General features: G+C 39.7%; 1 protein-coding gene across 10 annotated transcripts in view; it reads right to left on the bottom strand.

Moving 5' to 3' along the window:
• Positions 1-1,807: 1,807 nt before the first annotated feature.
• The window catches only part of RCOR3 (REST corepressor 3), a 57,655-nt gene continuing 40,597 nt past the window's right edge, over positions 1,808-18,865 (bottom strand). For 3 of the 10 annotated variants that reach the window (XM_051820536.2, XM_051820537.2, XM_051820538.2), the window contains exons 10-12: positions 13,455-13,512; positions 4,836-5,077; positions 1,808-4,367 (exon numbers count right to left, since the gene is read on the bottom strand). In XM_051820536.2, coding sequence (XP_051676496.1) covers positions 4,023-4,367; positions 4,836-5,077; positions 13,455-13,512 — 645 coding nt within the window. In that variant the 3' untranslated portion in view covers positions 1,808-4,022. Of the gene's footprint in view, positions 4,368-4,558; positions 5,078-5,309; positions 5,427-8,059; positions 8,213-13,454; positions 13,513-18,865 lie in introns of those variants that run through there. The other 7 variants (XM_051820541.2, XM_051820540.2, XR_011381423.1 and 4 more) reach the window with 6 other exon arrangements.

Below are 18,865 nucleotides of genomic sequence, written 5' to 3'. Positions count from 1 at the left end.
TGCAAAGAACTTAAGAGCACAGTCCAGGCAGATAATGTCCAACAGCCTTCACATACTCACATATCTGGGAGGGTTCCATTTAATTTATGACTCCCCAACTCTACTGCTGCCGAGACATGTTGCTGCCCTACATTCTTTCACTAAGGCAGTTGGTTACCAAGAGAAAAATGGAGGGACGGGCACAGCACTGCTGCGCTGTGGGTTAAACCACCGCCTGTGAAACACCAGGGTCCCACGCGGGAGAGTCAGGTCCCAGTCCCAGGTGCCCAGGGCTGTCACAGCCCCGCCCATACTCCGCTCTCCCAGATGGCCCTGCCCTGCTGAGGCTCTGGCTTGGCCGAGGGCCGGGTGCCGGCCGCGTGCCCCTGGGCTGCTCTGGCTTCTCCTGAACTCAATGTCCCTGCTCCTGCAGAGAGATCCTCTTATTACACAGGGGAGGGCAGCGTGCCTCCTCCTCTTGGAAGCTCCCAGCTCTGCAGGGTCAGCGTCAGGTCCTCTCCACGGCCTGTGTGCCCTGCCTGCTCTTCGGTGTCCTTGCAGCTCACTAGGTTCCAACCCCCATTCGGCACTGTTCCTCCAACAACCAGACAGGGTCCTGAGACCCGCGCGTGTGTTCTCCTCGAGCCTCCACTCTCACCTCCTTCAGGTCTCTGTGGAGACGTCACCTTTTCCCAGAAGCCCCCCTTGGCTCCCTCACCGTCCTCTCGTTTCCCCACAACATCCCTGCTTGACACAAGGTTTATCCCAGCTACACCACTTCTGATCCTGCCCCTGCTAATGCACCTGGAAAGGCACCAAATGACGGGCCCTGCCACCCACCTGGGAGACCCAGATGGAGCTCCAGGCTCCTGGCTTTGGCCTGGCCCAGCCCTGCCTGTTATGGCCATTTGGGGAGTGAACCAACAGATGGAAGCTCTCTGCCTTTCATAAATAAAATCTTAAGAAACAAGTAAGTTGGAGGGAGATTTATATGACCTATTACTTCCTGAGAATAGGCAGTATATGTTTTCCCATAAATCACCTTTAAGAAAATGAGATAAAATTTCTTATAATTTCCAATATGGTGTGGTTTCTCAAACTTGATTCTCAGATTCTTTCTGTATTCACTTATTCTATTACCTTCTTATAAATAATGTAATTCACAGTGAGTGCCTAAGTTAAAAAAATGCACATTTTAAGTTTCCTGTAATCAGAATGTACCCATCATTTGGTTTTGCAAGCACAAAGAATTCCAAGATACTCTTTCTGAGGAGACTGACACCTATGTTAACTAGTTAGCAGTTAGTATGGGTAATAGTCTTTTGATAACGGGAGTGAACATTAATATATTTAATAACAAAAATTGGTATTTTAACCAAAGTACTTGCAACATTCTTAATATTTTAAAAAATCACTTTGTTTTGCTTTGTTCCATATCCATTCCTAAAAAGAATGTAGTCCTATATTAAGATAGAATTTTATATTCTATTTTATATTGTACCTTTTATGTGATATTTTACCCCCTTAATATAAGCTTATTAAGAGGAAGTTTTGATGAATAACTTACCTTTACTTCATCCCTAATACACTGGAATTAAAACACAAAGTATTTTTCATTAATTTTACCAGATAGATCAACAGTGATTTGTTATGTAATTAAAAAGTTAGCATAGATTTCTCAAAAATGATAACCTTGAAATTAATGAAAACAGTCATTAAAAGATTTTTAGGTTTTGCTTTTTGATAAAAGTTAATATTTAGGATTTCATGGTGAAGAGGTCCTAAATTACTCATGTAACATGAAATTATATAAAATAGAAGACATAGACATCTTTAAATCTTTAATCCTTTGATTAAGCAGCAAGCATATCAATCTTCCAGGCCAAACACTGCTTAAACAAAAAAGTAAAATAATGACGTGCAAAATATTTACAAAATATGCAAAGCACACAATAAAGACATCTCACTCTATACATGTGTCATATTACCAATGAAGCTAAGGTTTTCCTACTGTGTGCTCTAATGTAGGTAAATCAAATTACAGCACATCCCTCAGACACAGCACCTTGGTCCATGTCTTTGTAAATGAATCACAACATACTTAGTGGCTGGGCAGATGCTGGCGCTGACCACCTCAACTGACATATCCCACACACTGTGTACGGAAGGTCTACCGACAAGAGACAAGACATTAAAAGCTGTAAAGATATAGTGTGCACAATGCAAGACAATCTAAGTGCTTTAAAAATGCTTTAGATACTTTCTCTTAAGATATGTAACTGTCCCCCGTGACTTTTAAAGGAAAAATAAGTATAACTTCTTGAATATTACGGATTTTAAATCAGTGACATTTGATCTGGTTATAATCCAGGACAGGAACTAGTTAAGATGATGAGAAAGAACAGGACCCAGCCAGGAAAGTTTCAGATTATGCCAGAAATTAGGGTTCACGTGGGAGGTAAATCTTAAAACCAAACCTGATCAATGAATTTAAGCCTACAGCTCTTTAAAGCTATTGAGCCAATGGTAGAGACTATTTTCCCAACATTTGGGAATATATGACCTCTTAAAACATAAATTAGGGTTTTATAACTACTTCACAAAGTAGTTCTAACTGCAATGAGAATGTGAATGTGCAAACATTCAGCCTTATGTCCACTAGTATAGCAATCTGAGTGATCTGTCTCTGCACAAGTCATGATTCCAATATGAAATCACTGTATCAAAAATACTAGGAACACATTGTTGAAATACTATCACTTGTAAAATACTTTTTGTAGGTGCTTAATGGTTGACTGTGTTGAATTAAGAAGACTTGTAATGTCTTTGTTTATAAAAAGGGGTCTCAGCATTTTGAGTTAACAGGACAAGTGTGACAATATACTGATACACATTAGATAACAGACTCTTAACTTTATGGAATAATGTGGATGACTTAACCCTAAACCAAACAAGGAATACACAAATGTGTCCAAACAGTACAACAGATTTATCAAGAAAACACCGTCATAGTAAATGCAGATCATTTTAATAAGCATGAGGGCAATTTTAAGTTCAGAATCTAAACATAAAAAGGTACTGCAAATAAATGCTTCCATAACCACCATCTCTACATAACTGATAAAATAGAATAATTCTCTTCTAATGTCCCCAAATGTAGGCAACTACTACTTAAAAGCAGGTATCATTTAGAAACATTAAAAAAAATTTCCATAGTAACCCTATTTTCAAGGAACTTAAAGACATTATATTTCAACACATTAAGTCCTCATTGTGTGTAAAAGTATTATTCCAGTCCTCTTGTTACTGACAGATGACGGGCCAACGACCTTTAAACAAGGACTTTTCACTCGGACCCTACACTGTATATTAAAAGGGTTAGTAGATTCAGTACATTCTCTGTGGTTTCATATAATTGCTTTGCAATTGATTAAATTGCTTTCTTTCAAAGGAATGTATTTAAATTCCTTTAAGAAAAAAAAGCAACGTTTTTTTTTTTTTGAAAAAAGGGGTATGCAGCTATAGTGAAATATGCAGAAAATGAACATATGTCAAAATATGAAATGCAGGCTACTTATTCTTGCTCTCCTAACATAGGAAAATGTTTTTTTTTTTTAAATTAAATTAAAGAAAAAAAAAGCCAAATGTCCTTAAGAAACTTTCACAATTCCTAAGTCAATGTTCCTGTACTAAGAGGTTGACTATGAAGAGGAGGAATATAAAGAACCTCAGTAAAATAAATACAGTAAAGATGAATCTGAACCCCGTGGTGTATAAAGACTTAACTCCTCTTGCTTTTCCTTTTCTGAGACCACGTTGGTGAACACACACCCTAGCAGGAGGCTAACTGAAGGCTTTCTGCTGAGTAACGCCTTCGTCTAGTGAACTGAGACAGCTCATCCACTTCTGCTAGTCCACTGCCACACAACTAGTTTGCAGCCTCATTATCTAAGAAGAATTATTCTTTCCTCTTTCCAGTCAGTCAGATGAGCACTGGTAAAATGATGGGGTGCAAAGTTACTGCAGCTCTGTCCAATTAATTTTTAGTGCAGTGAGGACTGTGACTCTGTCTGAATTCCAATAAGTGACGGTGGCTGCTGACCACCCACTGTGGACAACACTGGTCTTGGGTTTAGACGGGGTGGCATAGAATTAGCAGGGCGAATGAGAGGTGGTGGAGGCTGATTTAAAGTTGGCCGGGGCTGGATGAACCGGGCCTGCTGCTGGAGTGGAGGAGGCTGCCGGTGAAGAGCGGGGGCAGCAGGCAGTGTTGGACGAAGAAGTGGTGGAGGCTGGTTCAGAGTGGCAATGGGGGCTGTTGGTGTTGGAGTGGATGATGGGGCAGGAGGTGATGGACCCAGAGTCCGAGGAGCCTGTGGGGTCTGTGCCTAGAGGTGAGGAAACAAAAACACAGGTGTAAGATGTAAATCCTGATGAACTTAGTACAATACAGTTTGGGCTGTCACAGGAAAACCAAACAAAAACATAACACCAGTGTTTATTGGAAGCACAAGCTTCTTTTATTTTAAACAAAACAAAACAAAAAAACAAACAAACAAACAAAAAACTGAGAAAGCAATGAGGCTACCAAACAGGTATCTTTATTAGTAAACAGCTTAACACTGGAAATAAAAATAAGACTATGATGAAAGATGAAAGAACAATACACTCTCCATTCGGCCAGGATCAGACATTAACATGTCATTATGACTTAGGAGTCACGAGATGCACCACTAAGTGTATTGTCAACCTTTCATGCTCATTCAGCTAGTCCTCTGACAAATACCCTTAGGGAACACCACGGAAAATGCGGAGTCCTCAGCTCATGTTAGCTCAAATCCCATGCACAAACACACCTCCTCTTCTTCATCAGTGCTCTTCCCTGATGGCACATGAGAAGCACTTTTTGTCTCCTCCCCTAAAGCAGAAGCATCACCATTAGAAGCCTGGGTTCCTTGTTCTGCTTCCCACTCCTGCAATACCTCCTCTAAGTTAAACCGACGCCTGTAGTTTACAAAGAAGTTCTTCACTTGGCCAACAGTCTTGTTGCCAATTACATCTGCAATAGCTTGAAAATCTTTACCATATTTGCGGACACCTGGAAGGCAAAGTAAATAATACACCTGTGAAGGATCAGTAAGGAGAGCTGTGTGTACTATACATCATGCACACACACAAGATACCAGCAATGAAAATCCTTTCCGATAAACTCTGCTCATCTCTCAATTCTGAGATAGAGGCTAAGACAGCAGGGTCACAGACGAACACTCTCAATTATGTCATTTTATTGAGCCAGTCACTTGTCTTCAACTGAACAATCAGAAACTTACCATTTTTTACATACTCAGTTATTCTCTCCAATCCTCTCTTGAACTCTCAAATACAGTCCATTTATTGTAAAGCATTCAATTCTTTGTTCCATCCTCAATTCCCTAGTAGCCAGTCACCTAAATTTGAGCAACACCGTTTGTAAACAAAACTGGATGGGAATAGGCCATCTCTCTTATCCCCTCAACGGACTGAGTGAGTAGCCTTGAGTTCCCCCATTAAGAAAAACATTGTCAACTGGGTCTTAATACTAACTTCAACAGAATACCTGCCTATCCCACCAGGTTACCAACAGACAGAAACAAGAATTTAAGCATAAAAAGCAGGAGAATCATCACAGTCTGATAGATTAAAAAAGGGAAGAGGTTTTTCAGAGTCAATTGTATTTTAATTCATCCAGTAGACCTAAGCTATGCTTTACAGCCTAAAGAATGAGAGTATATTCAAAGAGCACCTGTGTGCTCTGTTTTGAATCTAAGAATGGTTGTATCTTGTCTGAAACCCTAACTTTCCATGGAGGAGATGTCAATATAATGAAGGATGATAATGAATGAAGTTGAGACTATCAATTATGCTACAGAATCAAAATGAGCAATTCTCTCTAAGGAGAATTCGAGAAGAAGCTCACCAATTCATTCTAGGAAGAGATGCACTCAGTGCAAAGTGTAAAAGTTGTGAAAGATTTTTCTTCCATTATTTGTTAACTGCTTTTTAAAATACCAGAAAACAGTTAACTTATTAATGACAGAAATGAGGAAAAAGACAAAAACAGGGGAGAATTAAATAAACAACATGTATAGAATCACAGATGAGAGAATAATACAGGGATATATTAAGATCCCAGCCGAAGTTCTAAATAAATTTTTCAATTGTGTTTATTTTGATAATATTAAGATTTAATAATTTTAAATATTTTGCCACATTTATTTCATAGGCTACATATATTCTGATACCAGTTACTATGAAAACCAATTACCTAAAGAACCATTCTGATGTAATTCGACTGCCAAATTCTGCCCTTACTTTAAAATGAGAATTTGGAAACAGGTATCTCTGGCCACATTCAGCTAACTGAGCTTGCTTTATGGGGAGTTCCTACATCTTAGGGAGTTCTGGGCAGGAGGTCTGACTTTTTTACCCTATAACTGTATCCCATTTTGCTTTTTAATGTAGTTTTAGATTTGTAAGTTATGTTCACTGCTCTGTTTCCAAAGGAAAGATATGCAAGACAACAAAAAGACATTGTTTGGCATGTCTTATTGGTATAAATGAATTTATATTTTCTTTAAATTCCTGAGCTGAATTCCAGTTTGAATGTCACACTAAGGATGAACTCTAATTGTGACAAGATTCCAATGAGGGCTTATTTGGCAATAAAATTCCAAGCTTATTTCGTAGCAGTTACTGTTAGATATTCAAGTACTTCTCTACTATTTACTCCTCGAGAAAATATTAATTTTGGGATGGGCACTGTGGCACAGCGGGTTAAACCGCTACTTGGAATACTTGCATTCCATCCCGGAGTGCTGGTTCAAGGCCTGGCTCCTGCGCTTCCAACACAGCTTGCAGATAATGTGTCTTGGAAGGCAGCAGATGATGGTTCAAGTGCTTGGGCCCTGCCACCCACGTGGGAGACTCGGATTCAGCCTGGCCCAGACCTGGTTGTTGTGGGCATTTGGGGAGTGAATCAGTGGATAGGAAATCGCTCTCTCTCTCTGTTGCTCTGCCTTTTAAGTACATACAAACCAACTTTTTAAAAAAGCGTTAAAGAAGAAAACATTAACTCTTAAAAGACTGAGTTTCTGCCCAATTTCTTAATTTGAGATTGCTCCACTGAAAAATAACCACTAATTACAAACCAGACAGTATTCTATTAGTGTACTGATTTGCATAAGGGATACTTAATTCAAATTCTAAAAATGGCCAAATCTACTGAATACGTGAGCTTAAAAGTGAAAACGTTAGGTAACACTGGGATTGGATCTTCTGTATTCTATTAGATTCTATTAGGTCTGAAGACATAACACCTCAGGACACCTGCCTTAGAAAATACCTTCCCAAACCTTAGCTGTCCCCAAGTCCGATCCCATTATGTCACTGTTCCTTTTTTTTTTTTTTAAACCTAATTCTTAATTTTCTCTGGCTCAATGGACTTTACCCTACTACCAATATTCTAACATTTGCAAAATTATAGATTCTAACTCAAAACTACTTTCCCTAAGAGTTTTAGTTTTTCTAGGACTTTGGCTTTTCCCCAAGTCACCCAGGGATGCTTATTATTGACTCATGGATACTAGTCTAGAATCATTAAGGCTCAGACCACCACAGTGGTCTTTTGTTGTCCTGCAAACACACGTGACCCAGATATTCATTCCCTCAGCCTATAGGCTGACTCGCAGGGTCTCAAATAGCCGAGTTCCTTGGGGACAACCAGCAAGCCTCATCTGCTCACTCCCATGTGTTGGGGCAGATGTCCTAACTTTCTCTGTGTAGTAAGATGTGGACAAGGTTGGCGGGCACTGTCCCGTGGAATACCAGTCAGGACCAGCATGACTGCAGTGCTGAGCACATCCCGCATGTGCCCCGAAGCTCTGCTCCGTGGCCAGCTCAGGGCTCACTTAACAGAGCTGCTTCTTCAAGATTCTCTCCAGCCAGGTTCCTGGAGGACGACCTGTGTGTGTGTATGTGTGTGTGTGTGGAGCAGCTAACTAACAACTGACAGCACCACAGCAACCTTAGTTTTAATCTGTACCTGGAGGAAAAGGTAGTCCATTCTTTTTTAATAGTTTACAATTAAGCAATCTGATTGCCTTCTCAGCAAGGGAGTTAAATATGATGATGGAATCAATCTCTTCCTGAAGATGTCAAAGGCTCAGGTATGATAGTTGCTAAATTAAAGTCTCACCTGTAGGGCAAGAGATCAATTTTCAAGGATTAGTGGAATAAACATTCAGAGAACCCTGGAAGAGGCAAATTATAAACTTCACAGGGAAAGGAAAAAACTGTTTTTAGTCAAATACCTAAATTTCATTTGAAAGTTGCAATGACATAATTTGGCTTCCTATGCTTATAGATGATACCATCTTTAATATATATATATATGTATGTATATATATATATGTTTAAAGTTTGCTTGGGAACACAAAAATATAACTCAGTAGGGTATTCTGTTATGCGATTAATGAAAGCCTGCACTTTCCAACCAGTGTTCTGTGACCCAATACAAATATCCATTTGTGTAACATCCATTCGTATGCTGTTCACATTTCTTATTTACATGTCTAAGCTGCTAAAGATGATATTTTTATTAAAAGTAGATACTTCAGCATAGCCACAAGGCACGAATTAGTAAAGTTTGTCTATTCAAGTATTTTGATCTTTGGATCGTAGCTAATAAGATGGTAACTTTAGGAGCATTTAATGGTGTTTTGTAACTTTACCTAGCATTTGATTTCTCTTTCTTTCTTTCTTTTTTTTTTTTTTTTTTAAGCTACCAGGATAGCACAAAGCTGCTTCTGGTATATTTAAAGTCATTTTTAAATTTTGATTTTGGACTACAAAAGAAGGGGAAAATATGTATAGTGGCAAGCAGCTACCAGACAGTGAAATTTCAGGGTATTCCTTTTCCTGCTTTTTACAGCAAAATGTCTTAAAGTGAGTATGTACTAATATAATTAGGAAATACTAGTTTTTAAACTATTTTTGAGAGAATAGGAACATGGTGACATCTAGAAACCCCAGGAATGGAGTTCAATCAGTGGGACCCTGCGAGTGCAGTCAGGGCTCCAGCATCTGGGTCCGTGCTGCCCACACACGAGACCAGGGTCGAGATCTGGGTTCCTGGCTTCAGCTGACCCAGCCCTCACGGTTACAGTCATCTGGGGAGCAAATCAGCGGAAGGGAGCTTTGCCTCTCAAATATAATCAAAATAAAAAATGCTAAAATATCAAGAAGAAGGTAGAAAGATCTTAGTAGCAGTAAACAGTAATTGGTGGACATAGGTGATGGTTACAATCAAAAACCATGTATTCTGTTTCCAGTGTCTATCCTTTCTCTTCTGGGTCTTGCATCCTCATCTTCTTAATTTTAAGATAAATTCCATTACCAAAACACTGAAAACTGTGAATGGCTAATTATTTGAAGTAAGGATCAGAGGGCTGAGGATTATACTTTTAGATCTCCATTCTTAGGGTCATCTGTTAAAACAGAAAAAAATTTTCCAAAGCAAAAAGCTGCATTTCAGATGCAAAGGTATGAATCTCCCATTTCTACTTCTTTTTGATCACCTGGTACAGGGCTACTATCCTTAAACTCTAGTCAACTGACAAATCCACCTTTTATTCCTTGTCATATACCATTCTAACTTTTTCTTCTTCTTTTTTTTTTAAGTATGAGGTAAAGCTAGAAAGAAGACAATTTCTAGAGCTGCAACTTAATTTCTGTTAAAAGGAATGAATATAAAAACTACAGGAAGAGAAAGTCACTTTCACTAAAAGCAAAGCCAACGACATAGTTTTATCGTTTTCTGCTCTGCATGAGATGGAGGCAACATGAAAAAAAGAACCACAATTAAAGCTAATGTCTGGATGACGTCAGAAAAACTCTCGTGGTTGTTTATCCTTAAAAACACAAAGATTTCAGTTGGGGGACGTAATTGGTTTTTTAGAACCAAAAGCTGGGAAACAAATACATTTAAGAGGCAACCTGAAATAAGAATGGTAAACATTATAAACTGTGCTTCTGTCCCCTACAAACTTAGAGTGCTCTATCATTTAAATATTACTGTTTTATTAAAACAGCTAATAACTTCTATTTTACCTGAAAAAGAAAGACATACCTAGAATTCATCCTTTCTTAATTCTTGCTCAATAAAGAATGCTTACTCTATGACTGTGATTTTAGGCTAACTTCTAACAGCATGATAGATTAGGAAAAAATACTTTTATATATGACAAGCTACAAACAGGAATAGTATCTTACTATCAGTTCAAATACATGAAGATAATAACTGGCTTCACTATTAACTAATTTGTTATAAAACTTTAGACATTAAAGCTGGAACAGATGACAGAAACTGTTTAAGTACCATTGTTAGCAAATATTTTAAGAGGATTAAATTAGCTGCATTGACGATGTCCCACTTGATGAATGTTACTGAAACTGTTTAATAGGCAGAACTAGAGTTAATATAAAGTAGTAAATTATAAAAATATAAACAAACATTCTTTTTTGATCTGAGCAGGATTTTCCACTTTCCAATTAAGAGAGAAAGAAAGGGGAATGGGTAATTAAATGGCCAGCATATGGTTAACAACAATATGAGTAGATGGAATACATAGACTTAAGCCCCAGGAAAGGAACAATCCTAATATGTTCATTTGGTTTTAAAAGAGTCACAAGAAAAAAAGTGAGAGCTGCAAACCTCACTACTTGCACTAGAGTCATCATTTCTTTCTCTGGGTCACTGACATATTCTACTGGGAGCAGGATAAAGCATTTAATGAACGAGTGTCAGATCAGAACGTATGTCCAAAATGTGTTAACATGATATGTTATACACATTAAAACATTTTCGTGTCAAAACATAATTTACTGTTACTTTGTGAAACCAAATGTTCCTTAGGATAGTGTCACATAAAGGTTTGCCATAAATAAAGTCTGGAAAAAGAAGAAAAAACAAAAGTACCTGCCCTCTAAGAGGCGTACTTCTGGCGCGCAAACCATGACATGTGAAAATAGATTCTGCAATTATGTGCCTTAACCATGCTGACACTTAGGTACAGGTGACGACACTACGTGATTATACTGCTTCTAAGACATGCTTCTGAGCATTATATAAACATGGGGGTACAGGATACCAAATGGCACCTTGCAATTCTAAAATAACTATTTTGGACACCAATGGCTTTACATTGTTTTATTTTATGTAAGAATACAAAACAAAAAAACTGAAATGAAAATAAAAATTCTAAATAGTCAAAATAAATGCATTAATACATTAAGGAAGTGCCTTTGAAATCCTTTAAGAACATCACGCATACTGTACTTCCATACAAACTGCTGCTGCATCAGTGTGATTTATTTAAAAGGTTACTTTTAAATGTGTAGAATACTGAATGTCTTACTCTAGAGAAAATATCTGATTATATGTATTTTTTTTAATTTCAGTATTTATAAACTATGCCCACATTTATAGCTCAAGCTCTCTCTATATAAATCTTACCGCTGCCTTTCCTTTGAATGCAGCTTTACACAACACCCAAGCCGGCAGTGAGTCAATGGACTCTACCACTTGTGAGTGAAGCAGTGCCTTAGAACAGCATCAAACACTAACTGCTACATACAGAAACATTTATCCATATTTTCCAAGATCCTCTTCAGAAAATCCTTTCATTGGGAAAATCCCTTACATTGGGGTACAAACTGAACACACTAACTGTTAAGCAACTGAATACTGCAAACCAGGACTCATGTCTCAGCAGGATCACTATTACGATGGAGAGACATAAAGAAGAGCAACACCTACTCAAAATAATCACACTAGCACCGTAAGCTAAAGTGAGTATGAAGCACCCATTTATAATCCTAATTTTAAAACAAAAAATTAAGCATATCATAAACAAATTTTAACATTAACTTACACTATAAATGAACTAAACCTTGTTCTGAGTCACTCAGAAACTTAATTCCACAATGGTGGATCTGCTCGATGTGCATCCAGGACCCTGCCTCTACAACATCAAGTATTCTCCCTTATAATGACTGCACTATGCTCTACAGCCCAAAGGGGAGGCTGACATCCTGCTGGTACCCTCTGCTGACATTTGTAAAGCGTGCTGACTGGCTATTCTTATTCTCTCTAGAACAAACTGCAGAACCAACTATCAGCCGGTCTTTAATGACATTATTCCGATATGTAAATAATGCGTACATGACATTTTTTGTATTAACATTTCCTAATGAGTATTTGAAAATATTTTCAAAAGTATGCTCAGCTATTTCACTGGGGCCTCACTTTCTCATAGTAGTTAACCTAGGTAAAACAACTATCAGTGGGTGGTAGTTAAGACCAGCTTGGGATGCCTACATCCCATATCAGGGTGCCCATGTTAAAAAACCTGGCTGCTCTGCCCCTGATTCTAGCTTCCTGCTAATATGCACCCTGGGAGGCAACAGGTGATAGGTCAAGTAGTTGGGGAACTGTCACCCATGTAGGAGACCTGGATTGAGTTCCTGGCTTCAGCCTGGGCCATGCTCAGCTGCTCCAGGCATTTAGGAAGTGAACCAGCAGTTGGGAAATCTCTCTCTGCCTTTCAAATGAATAAAATATGTAAATTTTTAAAAAAGCTATTAGTATTTAACACAAAGAGGGCTCAGCTAGGAAGAAACAAAAAAATGCGGAACAAACTTTGTTACATAATCAGTCCTGCAGATAATTTACTTCTAAGAGAGCGAAAAAAAAAAACCACAACCCTGAACAAAAATGTGCAGTTTACCCTTCTTTAAATAGTTCAAATGTGAAAAAAATCCCAATCTATAATACTTTCAATTCGTCCAATTATTAGTATTCAGAATACAAAGTCTTCTGCCACATAACTCAACAAAGCATTCTTGTGAACAGTGTATTTAAAATGCTTTTGTGTATCTTTTGATGTCTCAAGTTTCTTTTAAAAAAAATATAAAGTCAGATCTCTATTCACTGGTACATCTCTAAAAATTAAGTAATATAAATACTTCCAGTACCTTACATTTATCAAAGGGAAAAATACAAAGTAGAGAAACCAGAAATGTATATATTTGATTTATCTCTTAACTATGAGTTATCAAAGTGTATGGTAAGAATGAACCCAATAGCAGGAACACTGAAACAGAGGCACAGAGAGCCCATGTAATTTGGTCATGCTGTCATCACCATCAATTATTTAGAGCTGAGAAGGTGTGATGTGCTGCTCAGGACCCCAAATGCACATCAGACTCAGCAGAAGGTCACGTCCACAAATCAGCACAGAACTCCTGGCCACCAGGACTTTGTGGTGAACCCGAGAGCCCTTTCTTGATGCATATCTAAACGAAGGGTAGAACTACGGTTGTCACCTTTCACGACAAGTTCAAGCATTAACAACAATAACTGCTTATCTTTAATATACCTTGCACTGCTAGAAGTTGCTCCTCTGTGGTCCAACGGGCATTAATTTTCTGATTTGACTACAAAATTAAAGAGAAGTTTCCTAATGAGGATATGAAGACAGACATTTTTCCAAAGTGCTTATTTTTTTTTTTTAACTTTTTACCACATTACAGACATGAGATTACTAAAAGTCTAATCACAAAGACTTCATTTTCGGAAGGATTAAAATACATGTTTTTTAAGCTAGCTTTCACCCCACAGAAAGATAATGAAAGGGAAATTTAATAACTTGGGAAAGTAAACATTAGTATTTATGTTCTGATCACAGATTTTAAAACCTGAGCAAATCTATTAGTTGCCCACAATGTTCTATCACACACTATAGCGTAGCCTTGGCTTAGTTTTAAATAGTTAAGACTTTATTTTCTTTTGAGGACATTTCTATCTCTAAAATTCTTTCTCAAATTTCTGAAGCAGAAAGTGATCTGCTTATAAGAGTAAATGAGTTTGCTTCTCCCAAAACCTACCAGTGTTTTTGATGAAAAAAAATCCTGTTTAGAATTTTTACTATAGTAATATTACAGCATCAAATACCTAAACAGATGTCATTAGTGCATACCAGCTGACCCAATGAACTAAAAGAGCAGCAGTAGATGGGGGGTGGGGGGTACAGGAGGAAGTACACCAGCACGCAGGTCTAGAGAAAACTGTCAAGGCAAGCGGCTCTGTGTAACACAGGGACTGCTGGGCAAGACAGAAAAGAGGCCTCCTTTGAGAAGGGAAACACTCTGACCTCACCTCACCCATGGTCTCAGTATAGGAAACTACAGCACACAGCAGTTCTGGGAATACCAACTTGTTCTCCATGAGTGAAGTGGTCTAAGTAATTATTCATGAAGATGAAAAAACAAAGATTCAAAGTTAAAAACTGTTTTATTAGAGGACAAAGATATAATAAAGGAAGGAAAAACCTAAAAGAGAAACTGCTGAATCTCAGATGAGATTTAAATGGGACAGAGAGGCAGGCAAGATGGTGGACAGCCTGCAGATATGCCTCAAGGTTAGCATGCTGGCGACCAGGCAAAGGAACACCAGTAACAAGGACATGAGAAAGTGAGAGAATAGGAAAAACTACAAGGGACACCAGAATTAGAAATAAAAAGGTAAGCCAAAATTAAAATGGTTGACATGCAGCTGAAAAACATCCTCTCTGCATTCCCAGAGTGCCTGAGTTTAACTGCTGGCTCTTGCTTCTCTCTCCACCTTCCTGCTAATGCACAGTCTGGAAGAAGTGGTGATGGGATGACGGCGCGAGTAATTGGGTTCCTGTCACCTAGGCATGAGACCTGGAATCAGCTGTTTGGCTCTGGCAGGCCACTGAGAAGTGAACCAACAGGAGCTCTCTCTTTCAAATAAGTAAATACAAATTTAAAGAAAAAATATACAGGCAATTGTTTCTTACTTAAAACAGGTACAAATATTTCAGAGTGAACAGTGAAAAAATAAAGGGATGACTGCAAGTTAATCTGAAATATGAAAATAAAGCTTATGAAAATTAGTTTATTCCAAAAAAACAGGGGCTGGCACTGTGGTGCACTGGGCGAAGCTGCTGCTTGTGAAGCCTGCATCCCACAGTAGAGCACCTGACTGCTGCACTTCTGATCCAGCTCCCTGCTGATGAGCCTGGGAAGGCAATGGACAATGACTCAAGTACTAGTGCCCCTACCAGTCATGTGGGAAACCAGGATGGATTCCTGGCTCCTGGCTTCACTCTGGCCCAGACGTGGCTGTTCCAGGCATTTTGAGAGTGAACCAGAGGAAGACTTGTCTGTCTCTCCTACTCTGCTGCCTTTGAAATGAATAAACAAATCTTTTAAAAAAATAATCAGTTATTATGTTTTATTTTTTGGCATATTGTTTTTCATCATACAAAGATACAACATCCTTTGGCTTTGAAGGCTTCAGTCATTTTCTCAAGGGCCCTTAATTGTTACTCAAATTACTCCTCTTTTAAGCACTTGCCTATGAGTTGTCATCTTTTTTCTTCATTGTTAATTCTGCTGGTTATACATCTGTCAACAACTGTTTAAGTGACTGAAGTCATTCTTTTGTACTTTAACAGACTTCATGAAGTTTTTCACATTTTGTAAAGCTTACAATTTCATTTTACTTTGTTCTGTACTTGTATTGTATTAGCAAGAATGACAGAGAATGATACTGTGATGGATGGGATTAACGTTACAGCCAAAGTCAATCAGACAGAGTTGGTGAACAGAGCCTAATTTTATAATCACTAGTTTAACAATTTGTTTTTATTTGGCAACTTTTACTTTTTCATGCATTCCTTAGATTGGGGTTGGGTACTGTCCGGCCTGTGGGGCTCACTGGCTCTGCCAAGGAAACCACAGATGGGATGCAAAATTCGGTAAGTCTACAGTAGGCTAATTTTTAGTTTATAATTTTGTATGGCCCATGAATGATGTGATAAATATCCAATGGCCCTTGGCAGAAAAAGGTTCCCCACCTCTGCCTTACATTAGTGAGTATTTGGATACTGAGGAACCCCTATACATCAAAATTGCAATACTTAGGTTGCAAGTTGTTCTGAGGATTAAATTTTAATAACTAAGTGTGAGGATATATATGTAAAGAAAGCAGCAGCTATTACAGTACCTGAGCAAACAAACATTAAACCTGGATACAAAGGTATGGTTAATGAAATGGGAATAAAAAATGAAATAGAAATAACGTGTGCTAAAAAATTAATAAAGCTTACCAGAAAATCAGGAGATTGGATGAACACAAATAACTTTAATACAAATTTCAAAGTATAGAGTACACTTGGAAATTTAAGAGAGATATTTCAGAAAGGTGAGAAGACATTCCATGTGCAGGAAACAACAGCATTTGTGCCTGGAAGCAATGATAAATAAGCTTGAAAAATTGGGGATATTTAAACTAAAAGACTAGCAGAACCTCTTTTGTAAGGGCAGTAAAAATCAACATTGATAAGTGCACACCCAATTCAATGAGGCAACAGTTGTTTTTTGTTTCGTGGAGGCCAGGGAGTAAGAGATATGAATAGAAGCAGAGTAAGACTTTTAAGCCTGGAAGCTGAGAGAAGGGAGCTCTTGAGGGGCTGGGAAGCCAAGAGATGCTGATTTGGTTGATGTGGGAAGACAGAGCGAAGATGAATTTAATTTGGGAGACACTGAGAACATGGAACGATCAGGACATGAAGAGGGATCTCGGGTTCCACTAGAGCCCAAAATATATTCATTAATTAAAACTCCCTCCCTCCCTCCCTCCCTCCCTCCCTTCCTTCCTTCCTTCCTTCCTCCCTCCCTCCCTCCCTCCCTCCCTTCTCTCTCTCTCTCTTTCTTTCTTTCTTTCTTTCTTTGGCAGAGTTAGTGAGAGAGAGAGAGAGAGAGAGAGAGAGAGGTCTTCCTTCCGTTGGTTCACCCCCCAAATGGCTGCCATGGCCGGCGCGCTGCGCTGATCTAAAGCCAGGAGCCAGGTGCTTCCTCCTGGTCTCCCATGCAGGTGCAGGGCCCAAGCACTTGGGCCATCTTCCACTGCCTTCCCGGGCCACAGTGGAGAGCTGGATTGGAAGAGGGGCAACCGGGACAGAATCCGGCATCCCAAACGGGACTAAAACCCGGGTTGCTGGCGCCAGAGGATTAGCCAACTGAGCTGCGGCGCCCGCCTCAAACACATTCTTGAAGGTCTGGGAAATGTTTATAAGGGACAACAATAGAGCTGTATCTTACTTAGATGTAAGGTCACAGAATCAGGGGCTGGCGTTGTGGCACAGCAAGTAAAGCCATCAACTTCAGTGCCAGCATCCCATGTGGGAGCCGGTTTAAGTCCTAGCTGCTCCACTTCCCATCTTGCTTTCTGCTATGGCCTGGGAAAGCAGTAGAAGATGGTCCAAAAGTCCTTGGACCCTTGCACCCATATGGGAGACCTGGAAGAAGCTCCTGGCTTCAGATTGGTGCAGTTCCAGCTGTTGCAGCCAACTGGGGAGTAAACCAGCAGATGGAAGACCTCTCTCCCTCTCTCTTTCTCCCTCTCTCTGCCTTTCCTTCTCTGTGTAACTCTTTCAAATAAATAAATAAAACTTTAAATCAACCAATAATCAGCCTATTTTAAAAAGCTGGTTATTTTCCAAAATTCTTTTTGAAATGTCTTTACAAAGATAGCTGCAGGGATAGGCACAGAGTGTCTGAATACATCCACACAGCCGAATATTCATCCAGCACTAGAACAGACCACAAGGTTTTCATTGGGACACCAAATGAAAACTGCTGGCTTAAATTTAAGGCAGGAGCCAGCATTAGTGGTTGAAGCCGCCTTGGCGCTGGCTGCTCTACTTCCGATCCAGCTCCCTGCTAATGTGGGAAAGCATTGGAGAATGACCCAAGTACTTAGGGCCCTGTACCCACACGGGAGACCCTGAAAAAGCTCCTGGCTCCTGGCTCCTGGCCTGGCCCAGCTCTGGCCACTGCAACCATTTGGGGAGTGAACCAGCAGATGGAAGGTACCCCCCCCCGCCCCTAACTAATTAAGCCTTTTAAGTAAATAACATAAATCTTTATAAATAAATTTAAGTTAGTGTTATTAAAAATATATATTTAGATACTAGACTCTCCTTCAGCTCAAAGAGACGCTCCTCCAGGAGGCCACGTGGAAGCTATGACTGATGAAAGGACAGTGGATGCAGAGTTCCCGGTGCATGAATGCTCACCTCAGGGCACGCAGATGGAGCTCAGGGAGAACTGTCAGCACTACTACCTCCCCTCCCCCCAGCTTAGCTGAGTGTCGAGGTCCAGCATCTGTCATTTAAATGTATAGGTGATGTGACTTTTTTTTTTTTTTTTTTTTTTTGACAGGCAGAGTGGACAGTGAGAGACAGAGAGAGACAGAGAGAGGTCTTCCTTTTGCCATTGGTTCACCCTCCAATGGCCGCCGCGGCTGGCACGCTGCGGCCTGCGCACCGCACTGATCTGATGGCAGGAGCCAGGTGCTTCTCCTGGTCTCCCATGGGGTGCAGGGCCCAAGCACTTGGGCCATCCTCCACTGCACTCCCTGGCCACAGCAGAGAGCTGGCCTGGAAGAGGGGCAACCGGGACAGATCCGGCACCCCGACCAGACTAGAACCTGTGTGCCGGCGCCGCAAGGCGGAGGATTAGCCTAGTGAGCCGCAGCGCCGGCCGGTGATGTGACTTTAATAAAGTGAAGTGGCAAGATGGCGTATTTCCAAGAGAATGGAGAGAGAAATGAAATCTGAGGATAAAAATTTGGAGAACACCTGTATTTATGAATAGGAAGGAAAACTACAGTTGAGATGGGGATGTAACAGCTATAAAAGAGAGCATAACCTCTTAAAGAAGGAGGAGGAGGTAATCCCTTGGCTCAAGAGCTCAGAAG

Source organism: Oryctolagus cuniculus, chromosome 13 (assembly GCF_964237555.1).
Source record: "Oryctolagus cuniculus chromosome 13, mOryCun1.1, whole genome shotgun sequence".
NCBI lineage: Eukaryota > Metazoa > Chordata > Mammalia > Lagomorpha > Leporidae > Oryctolagus > Oryctolagus cuniculus.
The sequence above is the reverse complement of the archived record's forward strand: the minus strand, read 5'-3'. Positions and strand labels throughout refer to the sequence as shown.